The sequence below is a fragment of the Argiope bruennichi genome, chromosome 7 (genome assembly GCF_947563725.1).
Source record: "Argiope bruennichi chromosome 7, qqArgBrue1.1, whole genome shotgun sequence".
Lineage (NCBI taxonomy): Eukaryota > Metazoa > Arthropoda > Arachnida > Araneae > Araneidae > Argiope > Argiope bruennichi.
Genome location: NC_079157.1, coordinates 90,242,783 through 90,265,085, shown reverse-complemented (window position 1 = coordinate 90,265,085; position 22,303 = coordinate 90,242,783). Strand labels below are relative to the sequence as shown.

Sequence of the window (22,303 nt, the reverse complement as noted above, 5' to 3'; positions counted from 1 at the left end):
GATAACTGACATACTGATATTCAACTGATATACACAAAGATAATTGTTATAATTAATTCTAAACGTATTCTGTGTCATAAAATTATAATAAAATGAAAGTTCTCCCATTTCTTGCAGTTATTTATAGTCCTGAGGCTTGCAGAAAAAGATGCCAATTCATTCTTACTGAGGTGATTATAATTCATTAATTTAATGTCAAGCAACAATAACAATACTGGTGCAATTTATTTCATTCTCTATGAAAATGAAAATTTTGAATTTAATAGTTGGTAAATAATAAAATTATTCCATTCTAAAGCAGAAGTAGAAAACATTGTTTGATATTTTAAAAGTTTTGCTTTAAAATTAATTAAAAAACTTTATTTAGAAAAGAAAAAAAAAGTATGAAAATAAATCACTTAATTCAGCTACAGTTACAACAATTTCACTCTGAATCACACCTTTCATTTTCATTGCAATTAACTATTCACATGGATTCTTAGCTTATAAAGGATTGGTGATAATTACTTTCTAGAAAGAGATATATGCTTACATAGCTTGCAGTAACAAATCAAAAGACAAAATTATAAAAATACAATATAATATTTAAAAGGGACATTTTTTACAATAATATATAATTACTTATATTGGCATAAAAATTTCCTTTAACAAAACTTCTGGGAAGAAATTATTTTTAAGATATATTAAACGCTTTATGTGTACGATGATATAAAATAAAAACATAACAGTAGGCAAATCAATCAAACTAAAGGATTCCTTAAAACTAGTTTATTAGAAAGCTTTCAGAAAATAAAAAGTTCAATTTAAAAAATGGTCTCTAGCTTCACCTGCAGGTACTTAACATATATAGCATAGGTTTCAGTAAATTTCTTTTATATTATGTTAAAAACCACATAATTAAAATAACTGTGAAACAAAACTTAATTCATAATTTTAAAAAGAGGAATCATAAAAAAGATAGGCAGTACATCATTAAAAAACATATATAACTATAATAATTAAAATATAGCAAAATATCAAACTATAAAATCATTTTTAAGATCATCGTATTATTTCAAAAATAATTCAAAAGGAGAAGAAAATTCAAAATTAGGGCACTAAAGCTTCAAAATCTGGCTAAAGGTTGATGTATGATAATTGAAACTTGTTAAGGAATTCCATATATGTTTGTTTCGATATATAGTTAGACAAAGTGAAAAGAAATAATGAAATGTAATTAGTTTAGTCACAGAAATGAAATATAATTGTCCTATAAATAAGATGCTGGAAATAAGCAAGTAACAAAATTCATTGCCATTAATCTGCTACAATACATATAATCTTTAAAAAAAAAAAAAAAAAAAAACTCTTATATCTGTTTAATACTTAGAAATTCATAATAAACAATACAGAAGTCAAACAATAATTTTAAGATTCAATATTTGTTTAATGTAATCTAAATTTTAAAATATCCATTATACTTCCATGTTACAATCTAATTCAATAAGAAAAACAAAAGTGAAATGAAATTTTCATTTCACTAAAATGTATGTTTAAGGTTAGGTTTCATAGTGTTGGTAAACGCTGAAAAAAAAAAGTTATTCAAAACATAGGTGCTAAAACAGTCACATAATATGATCAGCAAATGTAATGACAATTCATCAATTAGAATAGCAAATCAACAATGCTACCACTCATAATTAAATTTTAACCTCTTTATATTTATTGGCCTTTTCTATTTTAAGAGTCTACTGATTTTTTTTTTTTATTATAGAGTTTTACTACAAAAGATTAATTATTTTTCTTCATAGTATCCTATGTCAATAATTTTACAGATTTTCATTACAAGTGAAAAATAAAAATACTTGAGTTAGAGGTATAATTTAACACTGGGTAAAAATATAGAACGCAAAATATCAAATAATATAGAATATAGTGTAACTATATCCTTTTGCAGCAAAACATACGATATTGATTAACCTCCTCTAAGCAGATGTATGTAAAAAAAAAAAATTAAAAATTAAAATCTTCAAATGAAAGCAGACAAAACAATTACTTACATCCCAATGGATTTTCGAATATGTCACAGCTTTCTGCTAGGCCAATGCAGCAGCACTGCAGGATGGAAACACCCAGCAGAAAAAACAGAACGTTTTTCATGATTATGCTAGCTTTTCCGGAGCCATTTTCAAAAACTGCTGCCAGACAGTTGGGAAAAAGCAGTAAAATCTGCTTTATCTAAAAGAAAAACATACTATGAAATTTCTTTCAATAAAAAATAAATGATACTTTTTCTTTAGTTAATACCCAGGGGACATGTCAAATAAGTTTATTTCATCTTTAATTGCTATTACATATGGCACTTATTTGATAGGTATTGCACTTTTTAAAAAAATTTCATCCAGTATTTATACTTGATAAAAGCTATCTTCAATCTAATATGAAAATATTTAATATATTTAAATAAATTGTGCAAATAAAAAAATGGAAATAAAGAAATTTACAGCTGAGGCACGAAATGGGGAGAAAAGCTTTCTCAGGAAATAGTGTTTTAATGCCATATAAAAATACATTATATTTTTTTAAGTTAAAAGAATTAACATAGTTATACAAAATATAGTTTATTCAGCAATGGAAATAACAGAAGGAAAAAAGTCATTATAAATACATAATTCCTTAATCTGAGTAGGCAGAAAAATAATTATTGTAGCATTAGTAAATAAGCTTGTGTATCATCAATTCATAGGAGAAAATATTAATTCAATCAAGAAATTATCTATCATTGCATGAATCATTTACTATTATGATAAATACTATGTGTAAAGAATTGTAATAATCCAGTAAGAGCAATAAAAAGTGCATGAAAATAGCACCAAACTAAAAAATTTTAATAGTCAGGTATCAATCTAAATGATTATCCTTTGAGTATATGCTTGCATTATGTGAATACAATGAGTTGAAAAAAGAACTAGTTGGTGCCATTATGCATTTTTCAACTCTTAACAATAAGTTTTTAGTATGATGGTGGAAAACAGAAGAAATTTAGTATGATGGTGGAAAACAGAAGAAATTAACATTAAGTTGTCTATCATCAGAGCAAATACTGAAGTCTGTAATTGCTGATACTACTGCCTATATGTTTCTATAATATTAATATAATTACAGATAAATATAAAAGAAGTTATATATTTTTTCGGTACAAGGGATGAATGTAATAGAATTGGGAACAGCTATTACTATATTACTTTCCAGACAATGAATTTAACTGGAAGTTTGACAAATTCATGGTATTATTATTAAAAATTAAATAGAAGGGATTATTAAAGATTTATCATTTATTAATATCATCGGTACTAAAAAACATTTTGATTAATTATAATGATGATATTACCATAATTTTAATGATATATTTAAAGGTACAATAATCAGAAATACAAACTACAATTGTATCACACACACACAAGAAAAGATGACATGGTTTTGCATCATTTAGGTCATAAAATTATTTTGTATTAAGATCATAATAAGATAAAGTTATTAACATTTTTATCATTAACTTAGAAAGCAATTTACTTTATATAGAAACAAAATTTAAAAAATAATGTCTTCTTTACAACTAACAAGCTCAACTAAAAATTTAAATATTATAAATTATGTTATAAATATTTAATTATCTGTAATAATGTTATAAAGATAAATGAATATCAACATCTATTTTTGCATATTTCTTGACTGTAAATTTAAAATTAATGTAATTTCCAAGAGACCGTAAATTGTCAAAACAAAGAATAATTATTTAAATATAAAAAATGAACCCATCTCATAAAAGTTAGAATTTCAGTGAACAACACTTAGCTTCAGAAAAATTAACCAATAAAAAAAATCTGAATATCTTTTTCCCCCCTTTTAAAGTTAAACTTTAATGATTAAATAAAGGTACAATCTTTGTGAGTCCATAGAGAAAAAATATTAAATCACCATTAATAATATCTTAGGAATAATAATTAACACCAAGAATTCCTTAAATAATAATAAAAAAAATATTATTTATAACTACCAAAACAAAATATTCTATTCAAGAAATTATTACAATATCAATTAACATTTATTTAAATATATATTCTAGAATAACTATAATGGCTTGTTTGTTGAACTAGTTAAAATTTCCATAATGCTTGATGAAACTAATTATAATTTTTATTCACATTCCTCCATATAACTTTAAATAGAAAGAAAGATCATTTAATTTTTCAGGTTAATAATATTTCTATTATGCAAACATTCTTCAAATAAGGAAGTAGCTGAAGAAGAAGAGGTTCCTCATTACTATTAATGATTATCATTCATTAAAAGACAATTCATCTTCCAGTCTTTTTTTGTATCTTAAAGAACAATATATGTAATTATAGTGCAGACTTACATTGAAATTTTACAGATGACAGAATGGCCTTAATATCTTGTATACTAAATAATTATTACAGATAAAATAATTATCCTGCTCAGTATCTTTCAATTATATATTTCTTCCACTTATAAATTATAACATTGATGTTAACTGATAATAATTTATAAAGTACATTAAATATTTACAATTTTAATGCAGTTCACAATTTACATTTTTTTTATGACCGATGAATTAAAAATATTTAGAATTTTAATTTCTAAAATTCCATGTTTATCTGAAAGATGTTTTACTATTTTTATATTAAACAATAAGCAAAGCAATTTCATGAATTTATATCAAGGTTTTAAAAAACTGTTCTTGAAATTAATATTTCAAATCATTAGCTAACTGAATTAGGCAGAAATGGAATCTTTTTCAAAATGAAATTAAAATTTCAATAAAAAATAGAATTTAATTTGCTAAACGGCTGCACACTTTTTTAGGATATAAAATAACAATATTTATATTTATTAAAATTCCATAATATCTAGAAATAATTTATTTCAGATGTTATTCAATTAGGGCTATATCCATTAAAATAGCACTGGTTACAAAGTACTATAGAACTTGGGCCAATTCTGAAAAATTATGAACACAACAAAAGAAGATAAAACTTATTATAGTGTTCAATGGAATATTAATGATTTAAGAAATCCTTCTAAGATTATAAAAATCATTCTGGCTTCAAATAACACTAAATCTCAATTTCATAAGGTATTTATCAGGTCTATTCATATTTTTCAATGCAAATTACAGCAGGGGAAGAATATTTTGGTGGAAAATAAAAAAAGGTCCTTTTTGTTTTCATTTAACAATTAAAGAAAATAATAAACATCAAATTTTATAACAAAACAAACAATTCCTCAAGCAGAAGTAATCTGTTCATCAAAATAATGATAGTTTATATTATTTATTTGAATTTATATTGAAGTACTACTGAGTGAAATTTAAACTAAATTAAGTATAAAAGATAAATGATGTAATGCATTGAAATTATTTGCTAAATAATTATACTACAATTAATATTTGATAACATTTACCAAAAAATTATACTTTTTCTCATATGCTTATTTTAAAACAGGATTTTTCATTTTGATAGCTAAAAGCAATATGAAAATAAATTTAATCAGCGAAAGCACATTTTAAATAAATTAGTAATAATACCCATATTTTAAAATTGATGCAAATATTTGAATAAATTCAGATATTACTATAAATTTATTTTACGAAAGTTGGAGCAAGGAGATAGTTAATAGAATCATATTTATTGCTTCAACTGAAAAAGAGGATGTCCTTATACTAGAATTTGTCTAAAATAGACAGGTAAGTTGGATGAAATTGGAACAGAAGATGCAAGAATAAATTTCCTACATCAAAAGTCATTTAATAAATATATAGTTTAGCAGTTCTCAAGATATTTGTTCAAGGAGAACAATTAATTAGAATTAAAAAACAATAATCTAAAATTCAATTATTAAACATATAATATGACAATATGATGTTTAAACAAAATTTTTATCAAATGAACTGATTATTTTAAATATTATGGGATCATATTTTGGATTATTTAACTAGACAAAATGACTTGCATCATAGTTTTCCCTCTACTGTCAATTTCACAAATGCTGCTGATAACAATATTCTAGAAAATAAAACTGAAACTCTCATTTTAAATTAAAGTTTATTATTTACTGCACTTTAAATGAATTACTTCACTACTTTCTATCTGGAAAGATTTAATGTGCTACTCAGTTAATTCAATTACTTCACATATTATATCTAACAGAAAAATGAACCAACATATAAAAAGAACAAAATTGCAATTGTGAATATATTTCACACATAGTTGGTATTATTAAAAGTTTGGGTTTAGATTAAACCCTTGGAAAAAATGCAATTCAACTTTTACTGAACATGAATAACTGCTAATATTTAGTACATCTATTCATATATTAAAGAACGGTGTAATGCAATTTTTAAAAAAATTTAGCATATATTTTATTAACATAAATAATAAGTAAAAAGTATAGATAGATAAATCAAATACAAAGTCCACTTTCCTTAAGAAATCCTTTCTCTCTTGTCTGTATTACAATTACAAACCAAAATAGCAAAAAATTTAATAACATTTAGACATTTAATTTAATAAACATATAATTCGAAGAGATAAAGATAAAATCCTAAACTTTTATTTGAAAAGAATCCAATGACTAGATAAACGCCTATTGTATTATAAGCATATTGATCCCATTTAATTTTTATAAAAGCATTTCCATAAATATACTTTATATCAAATAAATTAATAACGAAATAAGAATGATAAAATATAAAAATAGCACTAATAGTCATGATCCCAAGTTCTACTAATTTTTACTTCTAATGATTAAATTCTAAATGTTAATGAAAGACATAAACTTATCTCCTCAAAATTGGATTTTCATATTTCTTATTACACTGTTTTAAACAAATAGTAATGAAAAGAAATCATCTGACAATGAAAAAAAAAGTTTAAATAATTTAATTTATAAAATAATGTAATATCATAAGTATTCATTAATGTGAGATCTTCCCTTTAACTCTTTAAGATACAATGTACAGTATTTATTTAAAGTTAAATCAGCCAATTTCGTTTTCAGGAATAACTCTGGCATTAACTAAATACTATTTTTAAGTAATTACTAGATTAACAGAATTGCAACAATAATAAAAAGATTATTCCTTCGTATAATTGAATAATAATTTTTTATTTATTTTTATTAAAATCTCAAATGACAGCTTACAGAAGTTTTAATGCTTTTGTTAGTAATACTATTAAACTTTTACAGACAGAATGAGAAGAATTTAGATCTCTTTACAATGTTTGCAATAAATACCAAGGGATCTTTAACTTTGAATAGCTTTTTTTATTTTATTTCTTCATTTAGTGTCAACTATTTAAAAAAATCAGTTAATAAGTCAACAATATTGTAAAGTCTAAACTGAATATCAACATTAAAATCCCGGACACTCAAAAAAAAATTTCATGGTGTTAAAATTTCTATTTTTGCTCTCTTTTTTCTAAATTTATTTTTCTTATTACTTTTAAAAATAAAATATTTAATTTTTGTAGCTTCCGATTACTTAATTTTTATCCTTTAATTGGTAGAATTTATTTATCAAAATTATATTATAGATTTATATAGAACAAAATAAAACTGAAATTAGGATCTCACATGTTCGTTTTCTAGCGACAAAAAAAATGTAAAACACATAAAAAAAATCAACTATGCCAAATTTAAAACTATAGAAACAGATAAAAATTTATCCTTACGGTGATTACTGAGATATCCAATAGTAGTAACGGACCACATTAAAAAAAATCAACGGAATCCACCGGCACGCAACAGAACACCATCCACTTGCTCACACAAATAATGCTAGCCGAGCCATCTACGACCAAACGATAACACACATGCCACTCAACTTTTCACAGAACTCGGTACTAATAATCCGAGGTTTCTCCCCTTTATCGTTGAGATGTTTTGAATTGATACAGAAGAATGATTTAATCCTTGGGGTCTTGCACTGAATCGCGATAGTATTCCTGTTTACAGCACAGATATTTAAGGGGTAATAGCATCTTTCATAAATTCCGCTATTACACAGAAAACACGACATTCAGTCACAAACTCGCCCCGCTCACTAACTGAGGGGAAACGGCGATTCGACGACAGAGCAACGAGGAAGGGGAGAGGTGGAAGAGAAAGTAGGCGGAGCTATTTTGCCGGCAACCAGAACACTGTCGACGGAAGTACTGCCTTCTATTTTATTTCATCTCCTAACGAATGAAAACAATTTTTTTTTTTTCTTCTTCTGTAGATTATCTAAAGAAATCATTACAGAGAGCCGTAAATCGAGGTTCATATTTCAAACTCGTTCGGAGAAGTAAAAAAAAAAGCTGGATGAGACAAAAAAAATAACTTGGAATTATCACTCATGACAGAGAAAGGCGAAAAGAATTAAAACAAAAAAAAGAACAGATTCTTGTGCAAATGAAACAGAGAAACATCTTAAAAGGTCAAAATGGGAACGTGCGATTCAAAGATTAAAATTAGAATTTTAAAATGAAACAACAAATGTACATTGAGCTTAATGGAGCCTATGTAACTGGGGGAAAAAAAGGCAGTAGTTGCAAACAGCAGAAAAAAAAATAGTTCCGTAACATGTCGAGAAATAAAATGCTCTTTGGATGATCCAATACAATTAAAAGTATATTTTATGTTTTCTTCTTTCAATTTGGGATTTCAGAAATAGTTTAAAATCGAGAAATAATACAACAAAACAAATCTTAAAAATGCCATAAAAATGCAGTTTCTTTTTTTAAATCTTAGAAATCAAATGTTAAAAATCCCTTCTTTATATGCGTAAATATCTACAAAATAAAAACATAAGATTGAAAAAAAATCATTACCGAATATTTTAATTTATAGGAATGTTACTGATTCTGATTTGATAAATAGATTTATTTTATTGGACTGATTTAGAGTTAAGATTTTATCATGTTCATTTAAGTTCTGTTAAAGATTAAAGCATTCGTTAATATTAAAAATATTAAGAAAACAAATAATTTTTCAATTGTCGCCTTTTATTTTTAAAGAAAAAAACCCGCTAGAGATAAAATTCTAACACTGCCTGAGACTTAGCATTATCCCCCCCCGCCCTTCTAAACACACACACTCACACAAAAAAAAAAGACGACTGAAATAATTTATCTGCGAATTAAAATTATTTTAGACAGAATACAGAATTTTAAATTATCTGCTAAGAATTAAAATCAAACTATTATATTTATCAAGAATAATTTTTTTCGTGTGCTTGGTCATTCATAATTTTCTCAGTTTAAACAACATTTTTAATTTCATATAGTTTAGGCATTTCATTTAGTCACTATGCCGTTTTCAGCCGAAACGGCTACGACTGAAACATTGGAAAATAAAATGAAAACAGAAGAATTAAAAAACAAGATACAAAAGAAAAAATTTAAAATAGTTATTCAGCAAATGTTAATGAAATATTTCAAACTACGATGATTTTCCAAACAATTTCCTTTTCAAATACTAAAAACATTTAAAGAAGGCTGAATGAAAAATAACATATTCCCAATATTTTCTATAAGCTCCTAAACGGACTGCAACTCACAGTAAATGAAAACCGAAATGTTTTAAATGCTAAAGGGTACATTTAATAAATCGATTAACTAAAATTAAATATTAAAAATAAGTAACGCTTTAAAAAATCTCACCTTGACACTCTAAAACATTTCAGAAAACTAGCAAGATAATAACGCTTCTGATTTTCAGGAGGATCGATGTTGACGACGCTGCTTAGAAGGCAAGTGAAAAAATAAGTCTAGCTCTGGTCAGAGCCATTTCGCAGAGTGGAAGTTCTATTCGACAGAAATGGGGACATCTGCTATAGGTTCCCCACAGAGCACAATTGAAAAGAAAACTCGTTCTGGCGGGGAAAATACTGACCAGCAGAGAAGCCATTGGATACTTCAGCATGCACCCCCTTCAAATCCCCTGAATTTCAAGGTCATTCTTCAACCCCCCGTTCCTCTTCAAAAGAGGAACTAATTCCCATGCTGTTCCTTGTATAACTTTTTGAATGAGTTGCATTCTATGGAGATAAACCTTCCTTTCAGCGTTAGTTTTTTTTTATTTCATTTTTTGCGCCGAGAAGTTAGCAATGAAGAATATAGGATACTGGTGTCAAAACACTTATCGCACGAAAACGTGTCAATCGTTAGACGAATTCATAATAGTTACACGAATGTACAGCGTATATAAGTTAGCAATAAACGTCACAGCAAATTATATAAATCACTTACTTGACGAACAAGAATGGAATGTTCTTTTTTTTTTTTAATTCTATACATTCTGCTTGCATATACAAAAAAAAAAAAAAAAAAAAAAATCATTGCTTTTAAAACAAGATGGCGAATAAGCAAAATACACTAAAATCGACGATTCCAGCACATAATAATCGGACAAGTGAAATATTCGATTACAAGCAAATCTCATTACACTATAATCATTGGTTTAAACAAACGAAACAAATTCGAATCTTCAGCTCGAATATCGTCTGCATTTTTGTACTATTTCGTAGTTGTTTCCAAATCAACTTTATAGATCTATAAAATTATCACAAAATAATACTAGATGCTTTTATTAAATTTGAAACAGAAATACAAAAGCAAGTCATGAAAATTAAATATTTTTGAAATGGACATTTGTATGTTTTTGAATTGAAGTTTATACCGTGAAAGCCGATTTAAAAATTGCATAGAGCATTTCGATAATAAATGGTAAAAATCTTTTGCAGTAACCGTTCGTGATACATTTCGAAAAATTTATCCAAATTAAATAAAACATTACACAGAAATAAAATGTTGTAACTAAAATGATAGGTTTATATATATATTTTTTTTTAAAGTTATGGGGAAAAAAATTTCAATGATACTCTACTTAATCATTAAGGAAACATGTTAAAATTTCGATTAATTTTTAATCAATTAATTAGTAAACTAGCTAAAATTTTGAAAATCCTTTTTAGAGAGATCTACTATCCAACTACGTGCCAAATTAGGCAGCTCTACGACCAAAGATTAAACCTGCAGAGCATTTCGAATAATTTTTGTATCATGCAATATACAGAATATATTATCTTAAAACATAAAATATGTAGTACAAAGGGGAAAAGATAGGAACATAAAAAAAGGGCAATTAATGGTGCATACCATTAACTGCATATTGCCTACAATCCAGTGCTATCGCGTCACTTTTTATATATGGAGGAAGTATTATTATCGTCAACAAATTCGAACTCGTTATTTCAAGAATTTCTAAATTTCAGTCCGAAAAATACATTTTTGGGGTTACGCCCGTTGTCTATGGACATGATAATTCAAAAGTATTGACCTAGACGGATAAAATTTGGTAAATGGACTTACGACCAAAAGTGTTGATTTCTGTGAAATTGTGAATGAAATCCATTTACAGGAAATCCGTCTGTCTGCTATTCGAATACAAGTGAATTCGATAATTCCAAACAGTTAGATTGAAAAAAAAAAAAAAAAATGGTACACAAGTTCACCATTTAAAATACAGATTCTTAACAAATTTCGAGCTAAATCTGTCAGAGAGTATACGATCTGTCGATCTGTTTTTTCGCATGAATGTAAACACAATAAATCATAAAAGCTATGAAATTTGGTATGTTAATGTTGCGACTACCAAAGTTCGATGTTAATCGATCGGCTAATGGCGCCTAAAATACAAATTCTCGCGCCAGATTCAATAAAAATGATATATCCACGCCAAAAATCTATACTTCATAATTATCGTTCAACAATGCCATGCAAAGTATTCGCAGCCTTACCCAAGGGCCGCAATTTTATGCGGGGAATAAAAATTTATTGAAGAGAATACGATAAAGATCGCAGGAGATCATTCTCGCTGATATCCAATGGTAACAGGCACAATGATTTCCAAAATTAAACTGAACCAGTGCAGTTGACTTGAACTGATACAGCATGAATTGAACCAATCATGAGAGTTTTAAAACAGATGTTCTAAAGTTCAATATGTCTAATAACAATAATCAGACCTTTTCAAATTAACCCTTTAAAGGGCCATTTTTTTCTAGTCATATTATGTTAAAATATTTTTAGGCTTGAAATTAGAATAAGGAAAAGGATTCATTCAATTTATTAGATAAATTTAATTTGATGAATTAACTAGTTTGGTTAATTAATAATTAAGTAACAAATCAAGACACGTCATTTTGTGTAAGATAAAAAGCTGAAGCATCTAAGTTTCTGTCTTTCTAAAAAAATGTGTCAGAACTGATGCCAACCTACATAATTTCATACAAAGATTGATAAATTTGGTGGGAAGCATACTTCCTACAGCCCTAGAAAGGGTTAACTGATTATGTAGAAATTTTCTTTTAATTTAATTTCATTTCAAAATATTAAAGAGCAGAAAAAAAAAAGAAAAAAAGAAGAAGAAGAAGAAGTAAACCCTTTTACAAGATTAGAACAAGTGGGAACGGGTCGCCTGAATCTATCTCGGTCCTTAATAATCTCTAATAAAGAAGCTATTCATCCCTCCCGGAAATCCCTCGCATAAAAATTGTGAAGTTAAAATATGGTTGCGAGTGTAGCGAGTACTCAGGTTTTGATTTTCACTGTCACATAAATGAGTGTTTTTAGCTTTACAGTATAGGAAAGGAAATCAGGTAGGCATTTCGTATATCTTTCTGTAGATTAATTCGAACTAGAATTTGATTAAGGACTGCAATTTTAAATACAAGATCAAGTGGCAATTTTTATTTTAGCATTTTTGCGTAATTGCGTTATATGCAGATAGACCGACAGTCAATAAGTAGCAGGATTAAATTCCAAATTTGATGAGAAAGAAGAAAATTTGATATGCTAAAAACATTTGATGTTAGGTGCTAAAAGTGTGAGGCAAATTTTATTCAACTGTCACTTTGTATTTTGTAGTTACTGTGTCCTCTTGCACATGGGCTGACGACAGGCAAATTTCTTACGATTCCGTTCAAAATTTAATTACAATCTTGTAGAATACTAAATGGACTATATGCATTCCTTTTTCTATAAACTTCCGACGCGCGCTGGTTCGTTTCCTGAATGATCAAACTAATTTCTAGTCAACAATATTTAATTAAGAATTCCATACTTTTCATTACAGAACGACGAAAACGAGACACGAACAAGAATAATTAAGAACAAAAATCAGAATTTATATTGAAGAACCATTGCCACAATTGGCGAACTATCATCTGATATGGCGATAATAACAATATTTTTGTTTGATATTTAACAAATATATAAATTTAATATTCCAAAGTTTATCTGGCTAGCTAAATGTGTTTTTAGTTACCATTTTTTGCCACAATTGGCGAACTATAATCGGACATGGCGATAATAACAATATTTTTGTTTGATATTTAACAAATATATAAATTTAATATTCCAAAGTTTATCTGTCTAGCTAAAAGTGATTTTAGTTACCATTTTTACAGACATTAGCGACATACAGATATAATTCAAAAAATGTGTTTTTCGGGTTCAGGGTGGTCTGAAAAGTGAAAATTCATTAAATTCTCGAAGATAGAAATTTTTGAAAATCAAAATGCTTTGTATGTCATAAAGTGAAATGTCCTATTTCACCAAAAATGCACGTTCTTTCAGTCAGAAAAAATGATATTGCAAAAATATAGGAAAGACAGAAATGTTTTGAGGTAATCCTAACTTAAATACTTTTAAAAAGTGCACCAACTTAAGCAAATGAGAACCTCAAATCTTTTTCGATCAATCCATTCGTGAATTTATGACACTGCATAAAGGCTTTATTTTTACGATTCCTTTTTCAAAAACTTGCACTATAGATAACTCGGAGGAAGAGAATAGTTTATTGCTACAAATGCACCGACAAAGGCACCGCCAGCTGAGATCGGTGTGGGGTAAGGTGACTACTGCCCTGAAGCAAAACTTTTAACATAAAAATTGTTACTCGGAACACGCGACTCAGGCGTATTTTTATTTAAATTTATTGGTTGCATTCTAAAAACCTCCAAATAACGTTTCTTTAAAAAAAACTTTCCTTAGGGCGTAATCAAGTACAAAAGCCATTTTGTATTAGTCATTAATATTATTTTATGTATGTGACTACGTTCGAAATTAATTTTTTTGAAAAACGATGGAAAATAGTGGTATTTTTGAATATTTGCATAAAAAAGATTGAAAAAAATATCTATGAAACCGAAATATATCAGTTAAGAGGGTAAATATTTTTTTTAAAAAATTGGAAAAACAAACAAACAACAACAACAAAAAAAAGGTTAAAACGATATATAAAGCAAAAAAACCCTTCTAGTTTAGAGACTTAGTAAATGATTTGCTTAAAATTTTGCAGACAGCTTAAGACATATATTACAGAGTTCCTGAATTAAGAAATAAGCTGCATTTCTCCCCATTCGTTAAATACTGGGGCTCAACTGATAAATAATCTGAAATTTTCAATTTTTTTCACTTTCTGAAGCATTAAAACAACTATAAAATATTTCTAAATGAAAAGATTACTTATTCTCTAGTTCAAGAACTGCAGAACATAATGAGGAATTATTATGCCAAATTTCAATAAAAAATACGTATTAAGTTATCATTTATGAAGTTTTTCGAAAGAAATTCTACCATACATTAAAATTTGAGAAAATAGCATCTAAAGGTGTGACATAGCATTAAAATAAATGTAAATGCAAAAATAAAAATCAGTGCAATTCCCCTCACTTTAAAAAATAAATAAATAGACATAGAAACAAAATTTTAACTGTTTATAATGAAATCTGTTCAACAATTAACAATATTGTCACGTAGATGAAGTGAATGTAGTAAGTCCAATAGAAATGAACACACTCAAGATCAACTGAAGAGTTTTAATACCAATCTGACAGATTGGGAAACTACTTATATACAGTTCAAGAACCTTCTAGAATTTGAAGGCTCGCAGAAAATTAGGAATTTACATAAATAACATATTAGAATAATTAACAAATTTGCATAACTCTGCATAATTAACATAAGTTTGACATGAAGCAAATTGAAATTAAAAATCAATCTTTCACAGCCCGTCTCGCTTGTATTCGAACCCGCAACCTTCCGCTCCGCTATCAGATGCATCGTTCAGCTGACTGAGCCATCGGCGCTTGGTCGGAAGGAGCAATTTTCGCCATAATATTAAATAAAAAAAAATCATACATTCGCAAAGAAAATCGACTTTTTAACGGAGTTTATCTACTTCAATAACTAGAAACATTTAAAGCTGAATCACAAGGTCAATAACTGATTTTGCTTATGAAGTTATTCACTCATAGACCTAATTCCTATAAAATCCAACAAAAATTTAAGTTTGTTTACTACATATAATGATTTAACGAAATTAAATTTAGAAGCTATGTTTTATAAGTCAGAAATTAAAGCTAGATGAAATAAAGAAAAGGCGAGAAATATTGACAGTATTGTAGCTGAAGGAATACGAATCATATGAAATTTTAGAATATGAATGGCAGCAGGGCCTATTAAAACTCTGCAAATACTGTTCATTTCATTATTCTGAGACGACCACTTTTCGACGGTTTTATCTCGCAAAGGGGTGACTCACGGAAGGATGCGCGCCTTCGGAAGGATACGTGGAATTTACTTCATTATTAAGTGTTATCTCCTCTTTCCTCTCACCCTTATTTTGCCGAATTAAACCCATCCTAACGCATGCGCAAAAGCGACGAGGGTTTTAGAATCCGTTGGCAAACAATACTCTTAGGTAACGAAAAGGGGCAAAATTTTCAACGTCAGATATTTTTTTATTGATTTTAATTTATCTTTATTTTAGCATCTTTTCATTAACAAATATTGTGGCACATTGAAATGCCAAATCATTTGATTATAGATTACATTCATGAAAGCTAATGTTATTTTCCTGCACAGAAAAAAATTCTCGGTAATTTTAAACAAAATATTAAAAATAATTAACAAAATTTTTTAAAGTTCAATTTAAATATAAAGATGCATTGTTTGGCAAATATATAAATATAAGATCACAGTGATATGCAAGCAAGGGGAAAAAAAAAAAAAAGCTTAAGAATAACATTTTAAAATTCAATTGATAGTTGATAATAATTTGAATAAACACACGATGTTTATACAGAAAAATGGAAGGACATATTTAAATCCTCTTAAAATACGGTAAAAAGAAGAAAGGAAAAGAACTCAAAGGCTCAAATTTTGGGATGCTCCAAGACAACTGTCTGCTTTGCCTACTGGCACTAAAAGTCTTATTTATCTTAAATTCTTAGCGTTTTATTTACGTCTTATTTATAATAAATTCTTAACTGCCGCAAATTTCAGTGAGTGCCGCACATCCTCAATTAAAATATTTCTTTCCATCAATTATCCCTCCAATATTACGCGCACATCCGCATAAAAATCATATCTTTTTGAACTTCACCAGACAAGACACGCACCTAACCGAAATATATCTTGCTGCAATAAGTACTGATAAGGCATCAAAGTTATGACTCAAACTCCCTTATCATGTTGAACTGTGCCGATTCTAAAACGTTACTAAAATAAATTATTTATCTATCTACCATGTGGTAAAGTAACTATCTGATTTATACAATACGATATGTAGTAAGAAAATAGAAATCAAAGCTATAAATGTATGTTATTGATGGAAACAGTTTTAATCCTTAAATGAGTAGCGATGTATGTTTAAAACCTCATATCTCTTTATTTATGTAGAAATCATTGGATTAGAGTTTTTTTTTTAATTCTAATTTTAACAATGCTATTTTATTGTTTCCGAACACAACTAGAATCTCTGACAGTTTTTATTTTTTCATAATAATCTTCATTATTGGCGCGCTATCCGAATACAATTTCATTTCGGCGGGTGTTACGTACTATGATAATTTATATAAAAACTAATAAAAACATACAGAAAAAAAAATTTTCGTTTAAAAACAACGTAAGTCAACCAACTGACTCTCCGATTCGCCACGAAGGCACACGGATTTAAACCATTAGGCTGAATGACCGGACCGCCGCAATAGCAACACCGGTGAGAACTGTGGTTGAGTCCTAAGGGCCATCACCGGCCACGGTACAAAGCTTCCCAAAGGAAGTACGTCCCGTCATCGATGGCAGGATTCAGATTCCCCACCTATTTGTGTACCCTCCAGGGTGGCGAGATCCAACCGCCATGCCAGAAGCATCTCATCCTCATTTCTAGCCCCCCCCCCCCCGAGGGTCTTAAAAACCAGGTAAGAGTAAAGAATAATATTTATATTTTTGCATATACTGATAAAATTATGCAAGAAAAATGAAGCTTTTTTAATGATGTAAAAATACATCAATATTCAAAATAGATTCAACACAAGTTCATAAAACATAGAAGCTCCTCTCATCCTTTGCCGTTTATAGATGTACGAAAAGACGGCGTGGCCCATATTTTCAAGCAAATTGAGGTGTAAAATTCCATTATGTTAGATTACACAGTAGTCATGTAGCAAATGAAATGTTCCTTTATGTTTAAATGCTAAAAATAGTTTAGTTAGTTTAGTTTAGTTATATTAACGTCCCGTTTGAAGCAACACTAGGGCTATTGTGGGACGGACCTCGTAATTTTGAACCACGGTCAGATGACGAGGACGACACCTGAGTTGGCACTCCCCTCTCCACACCACACCACATCAGCGAGAGGACGTTTGGTCAGGACGGATTTAACGTGCAACAGACCTCCTTACACGAAGGTTCTTCGGTGGAATCGGGTCTCGAACCTGAAACCCTCCGGTTCCGTAGCCGAAATGCTAAAAATATTTGTTTCATGAATTTTCACGTTCTGTAATGTATTGAGAGGTATTATTTATGTTTGAAATATTATATTATTGTACGCAGTAGATTTGTAGAAGTCAAGGAATGATAGTTTATGACGATGTAGAAATACATCGATATCTTATTGAAAATTAAGAAAAACAAATTCTTATGAAGGATTTTTGTATTTTTTTCCATTAATTTCACTTAATTCTCGGTTGATTTCAAATTTTATTTATTAAAAATAAAAATCCAGGCATTTAAGGGTTAAAAGACACGAATAAGTTAAATTAAGACTTTCGTCCCCATGTAAAAAAAATGGAGATTAAAACAGCGAATAATACGAAGGTGTTTCACATATACTCTGAAGTAACTGAGTCATCAATAAAGCTGCAAAAGTAGCTGTCAAAAAATTGTCGGCTTTGGAAAAAAACCATGAATGCCAATGGTGCTCACATTTTTATTTTCAAAGTCACCTACAGAAGCATTTAGGCATTTTTAGATTTCTTCGAAGTATAAGAAAGAACACCGGGTACGCATTTTGCCTGCCATTTTGTCGACCTATAAAAACCAGAATTTGATTCAAAACAGCAATTTTTAGAAAAATATCACATACCAAATTTCATCTATCTAAATCATTCAGTTCTTGAGTTGCCACATTACAAGCATGCGAATGTACAAACCGATAGACTGATAAGCCGTAGCCGGATTTAATTAAAAATTTCATGTGGATTCACATTTTACATGCTAAATCTGTGTATCAAATTTTTTATAGCTAGTTCCTACCATTTTGTAGCGTTTATTTACATTCAGGTAGATGGATAAACTTCCTATGAATGAATTTTGAAAGAAATCTTAAAATGTGAAGTAGAGATTAAGTATCAAATACCATCCATCTCCTCCACTCAAAGCGCTTTTGAGTTATCATGTTTGCATACATACAGAAAAGAAAACGGACTTTTTCATAATTAAATATTTTGTTTTCATATACAATAAACATCGTATACATTTCATATACATCGCATAAAATTGAAATTGCAAAGATTTAAGCATGTCGTCGGGAAAACATTCTACAAAATTTTATTTTATTGAACAAGTATGTTAGTTTTTATTGCGTTGTATTATATATTTTACGACACGGAGTTCTAAGTCATACTTTTTAAAATATATTGTCGGACATTTCGACTAAGTTTTACTTTTACATTTACTATCTACAGATATTTGGCCTCTTTTTTTAACTTCGTAATCACTAGAATTCAAGCATTTTTACTTTTTCGTGTAAGTATATAGAAAATGTATAGAAATCGTCAAGATTTTGCCAAATTGAGACTCGCCTGAGTTCGAAAAACACATTTTTGGAAAATGTCCGTCTATCTGTCTGTGATAAAGAGAACTCGAGATTTCAGCTAATTGGTTGAAATTTGGTACATGGTCTTTACATCAAGTTTGCAGATTTCTATCAAATTTTGAATAAAATATTTTCAGAGGACGTCCGTCCGGTCAAGAAGTTCGTCCGTTTTGTAGCTAAAACGATAGCTACAAAACGAAGATAGCTAAATAGATAAGATTCGGAACAGTTTTAACATCTATAGCGTAAACATTTGTCAAATTTTGAGCCAAAACCAAGAACGGGTTGAATGTCTGTCGGTCTGTACTTTCATAAACATGCAAACATGATAGCCCAAAAATGGAATGGCTAAAATATATGAAATATGGTATGAGATTTTGTAACTATAAGTGCAGTTTTGTGTCAAATCTTTGTTTCAATCGGGTGGGAAATAATGCGTTTAAAGCAAAAATTCAATTTCTGGATACTCTTAACGATATCCCAGGATTAATCGCTAAAAAACTTGCCAAGGATGACACGATATATTCAGTAAAAATGCGAAATTCATGCCAAAAGTTAATATTTCGTAACTATTGTACGCTAGTCCTGACATGACAAGTTTATTAGAGAGATGCGAGAAAGTTTCGTGAAGACCATTCCCGCTGGTATTCTCTACTAACAACTGCTACCATTTACTTAGGACTACAAATCCAAATACTTGATTTTAAATATTTTATCAATTACAGAATTTCTTGATATCATGGCCCCTAAATTAGTATGGATGTGAATACAGATCTAAAAATCTGTACTAAATCAAAAATACCTCCGGAAAAAATATAAAAACTATTAATATTTTTTAAAAACTGCTTATTTATTAGCATATTTACATGAGGACAACTGCACGTTGCATTGTCGGAATAAAATGCGTTATTAAATATGATATTATTATCTGATTTTGCACATTCAGCGTTACAGTTATCTCAGATTTTAACTGACACTGAGAATTATGTCTGTCTGTAAATATTAGAAGAGACTGTGTGTCGCTGTACCTGCATGTTGGCGTTCTACATGACAAATGATTTGACATAGAATTACCGAATTTTGCGCTTCTGTACATTTAAGCTTGGAAATGTGCATCAAGAGAGGGTTTTGTGTGTGTGTGTGCGTGCGTGTGTTGACATTTTCTATTAAGCGAGATTTTTGTGTCTCCACACAGTTGCGAAAACACAGTTTTAATAAATTGATTTTTAAAGTTTTTTTTTTTAAAAATTGTCTTATTAATGATACCAATGTAATTATCGCTCATTTTTTTTTTTTTTTGAATTTTAGCAATTTTTTTTTATAAAACAATCCTACAATAGATTTCATAATTCCCTTGAAATTCAAATCGTTTTCATTATTTCATCAAATATTTAATCACGTGATTTACTTCCAATGTTGAAAGCTAAAGAAGAATGATTTTGTATAATATCTATGTAGTTTACACGAGGAATAACAGAACTCAGTTACAAAACATCGAAAGTTAGATGGAAGATGATGCATTTTCAACAGCACTATGGTGTCATGTATCTTGATTCCATTAGGAAGATTTATTTACACATTAAATGGAAGAAGCGCAGAGTTAATAAAATAACAGACACGACTGGTGTTTAAACCTATTTTTTGACAGAATCATGAACATCAAAATTATACATAGAAGATTTGAAGTTTCATATTCTCCGCAACCCAATTGGTCTCCAAAGGCGGCTAAAGTATATTATAACGTTTTTTAAATGTAGAAACCAGCAATTTACATTAAAATTACCGCTACTACATCCCAATCAAAGTTTACTATATAATAATAATAAAAAAATAATAATAATTACCCATAACATAAACACCACATAACATTTTGGTACATGAATTATGTTTCGTATTATCATTCTAATATTATAACGAGAAAAATAAAAATAAATCTAAAACAAACCAATGGTGCAACATTAAGTGAACAATCGATTTCACTTCATAAAAAATGTATTGCAAAACAGAGTAAAGAAAAAACATCCAACAAAGATGACATTTCATGGAATACATAAGATAATGAAAAAGAATATTTTACTCGTAACATTAATTGCTCTGTTTAATCTCTAGATTTGTTTTTCAAAATATCAATTTTTCAAATTCATCGCTAGATTATTTTTTAAAATGTGGGAGTAAAATTAATTAAAGTGAGAGGAAGGAGCAATTATTCCGTTTTTCACATTTGATCTACTATCTTTTAAACAAGTAATATATATATATATAAAATTTAAGTCAATTCCTACTTTCCAACTTATTTTCTTATATTATTTATATATATTTTATATTATTTATGATCGGGTGTCGTATCAGTAATCTCAGAGCTTGACGACAAACTTGGCTACCATTTCGCGACATGGTGACGGATTTGTCGACCAAATAGAAATGACTGGACAAATTTAATTAATTAATATTTGAAAAAACTGTATAAATATCAAGTGTCAGCCACTAAAAGTTAAAAAAAAATGTATTTGAACTTGAGTGGATGAATGATTAAAGAAATAGATTTTGAAGCAAAAAAAATGGCATCATCTCAATGTAACGGTTAATAAATCTAACAAAAAAAAAATGCAATCAAAGAAGAAATTTAAAAATAAATACAAACTATGCTATATCAGGTGTTTTTTAATCTGCTTATTTTTTAATTTAATTCTTCTCATAATAAAAGGATATAGTTTTATATAAAAGCTGCTTTCAGAATCAAATGGCAATTAGACAACCATTCCTAATTCATTTACCAAACACAAAATAATATTTTAAAAGTTGCATTTTTAAAACTTATCACATTTACATACTTAATAATAGTTATTTTTCAAAATTCGCCTGGTTTATTTAAAAAAAATTTAGTTGAATTTAGTCCAACCATATGGCAATATGCTAAGAATTTGATCCAATAATCTGATTTAAACAGCGTTAAAAGTAAAAGCAGACGACTTTATTTTTGTAAAGAGCAGGTGATATTTGTGAAACAAAAGCTTTACAATTATCAACGATTTTTTGTTTTTTGATATTAACGTAATTTTATTTATTTTTTCCAGACTATAAACTTTATCATGTA

At 28.3% G+C, this 22,303-nt stretch overlaps 1 protein-coding gene across 5 annotated transcripts in view; it reads right to left on the bottom strand.

Annotated features, from left to right (window-relative positions):
* LOC129975036 (cytokine receptor-like) overlaps positions 1-22,303 on the bottom strand; it is a 354,502-nt gene that overhangs the window by 20,337 nt on the left and 311,862 nt on the right. For 4 of the 5 annotated variants that reach the window (XM_056087902.1, XM_056087904.1, XM_056087905.1 and 1 more), the window contains one exon: positions 2,040-2,217. In XM_056087902.1, the coding sequence (XP_055943877.1) occupies positions 2,040-2,139 (100 nt within the window). In that variant the 5' untranslated portion in view covers positions 2,140-2,217. Of the gene's footprint in view, positions 1-2,039; positions 2,218-7,733; positions 8,096-22,303 lie in introns of those variants that run through there. The other variant, XM_056087903.1, reaches the window with a different exon arrangement.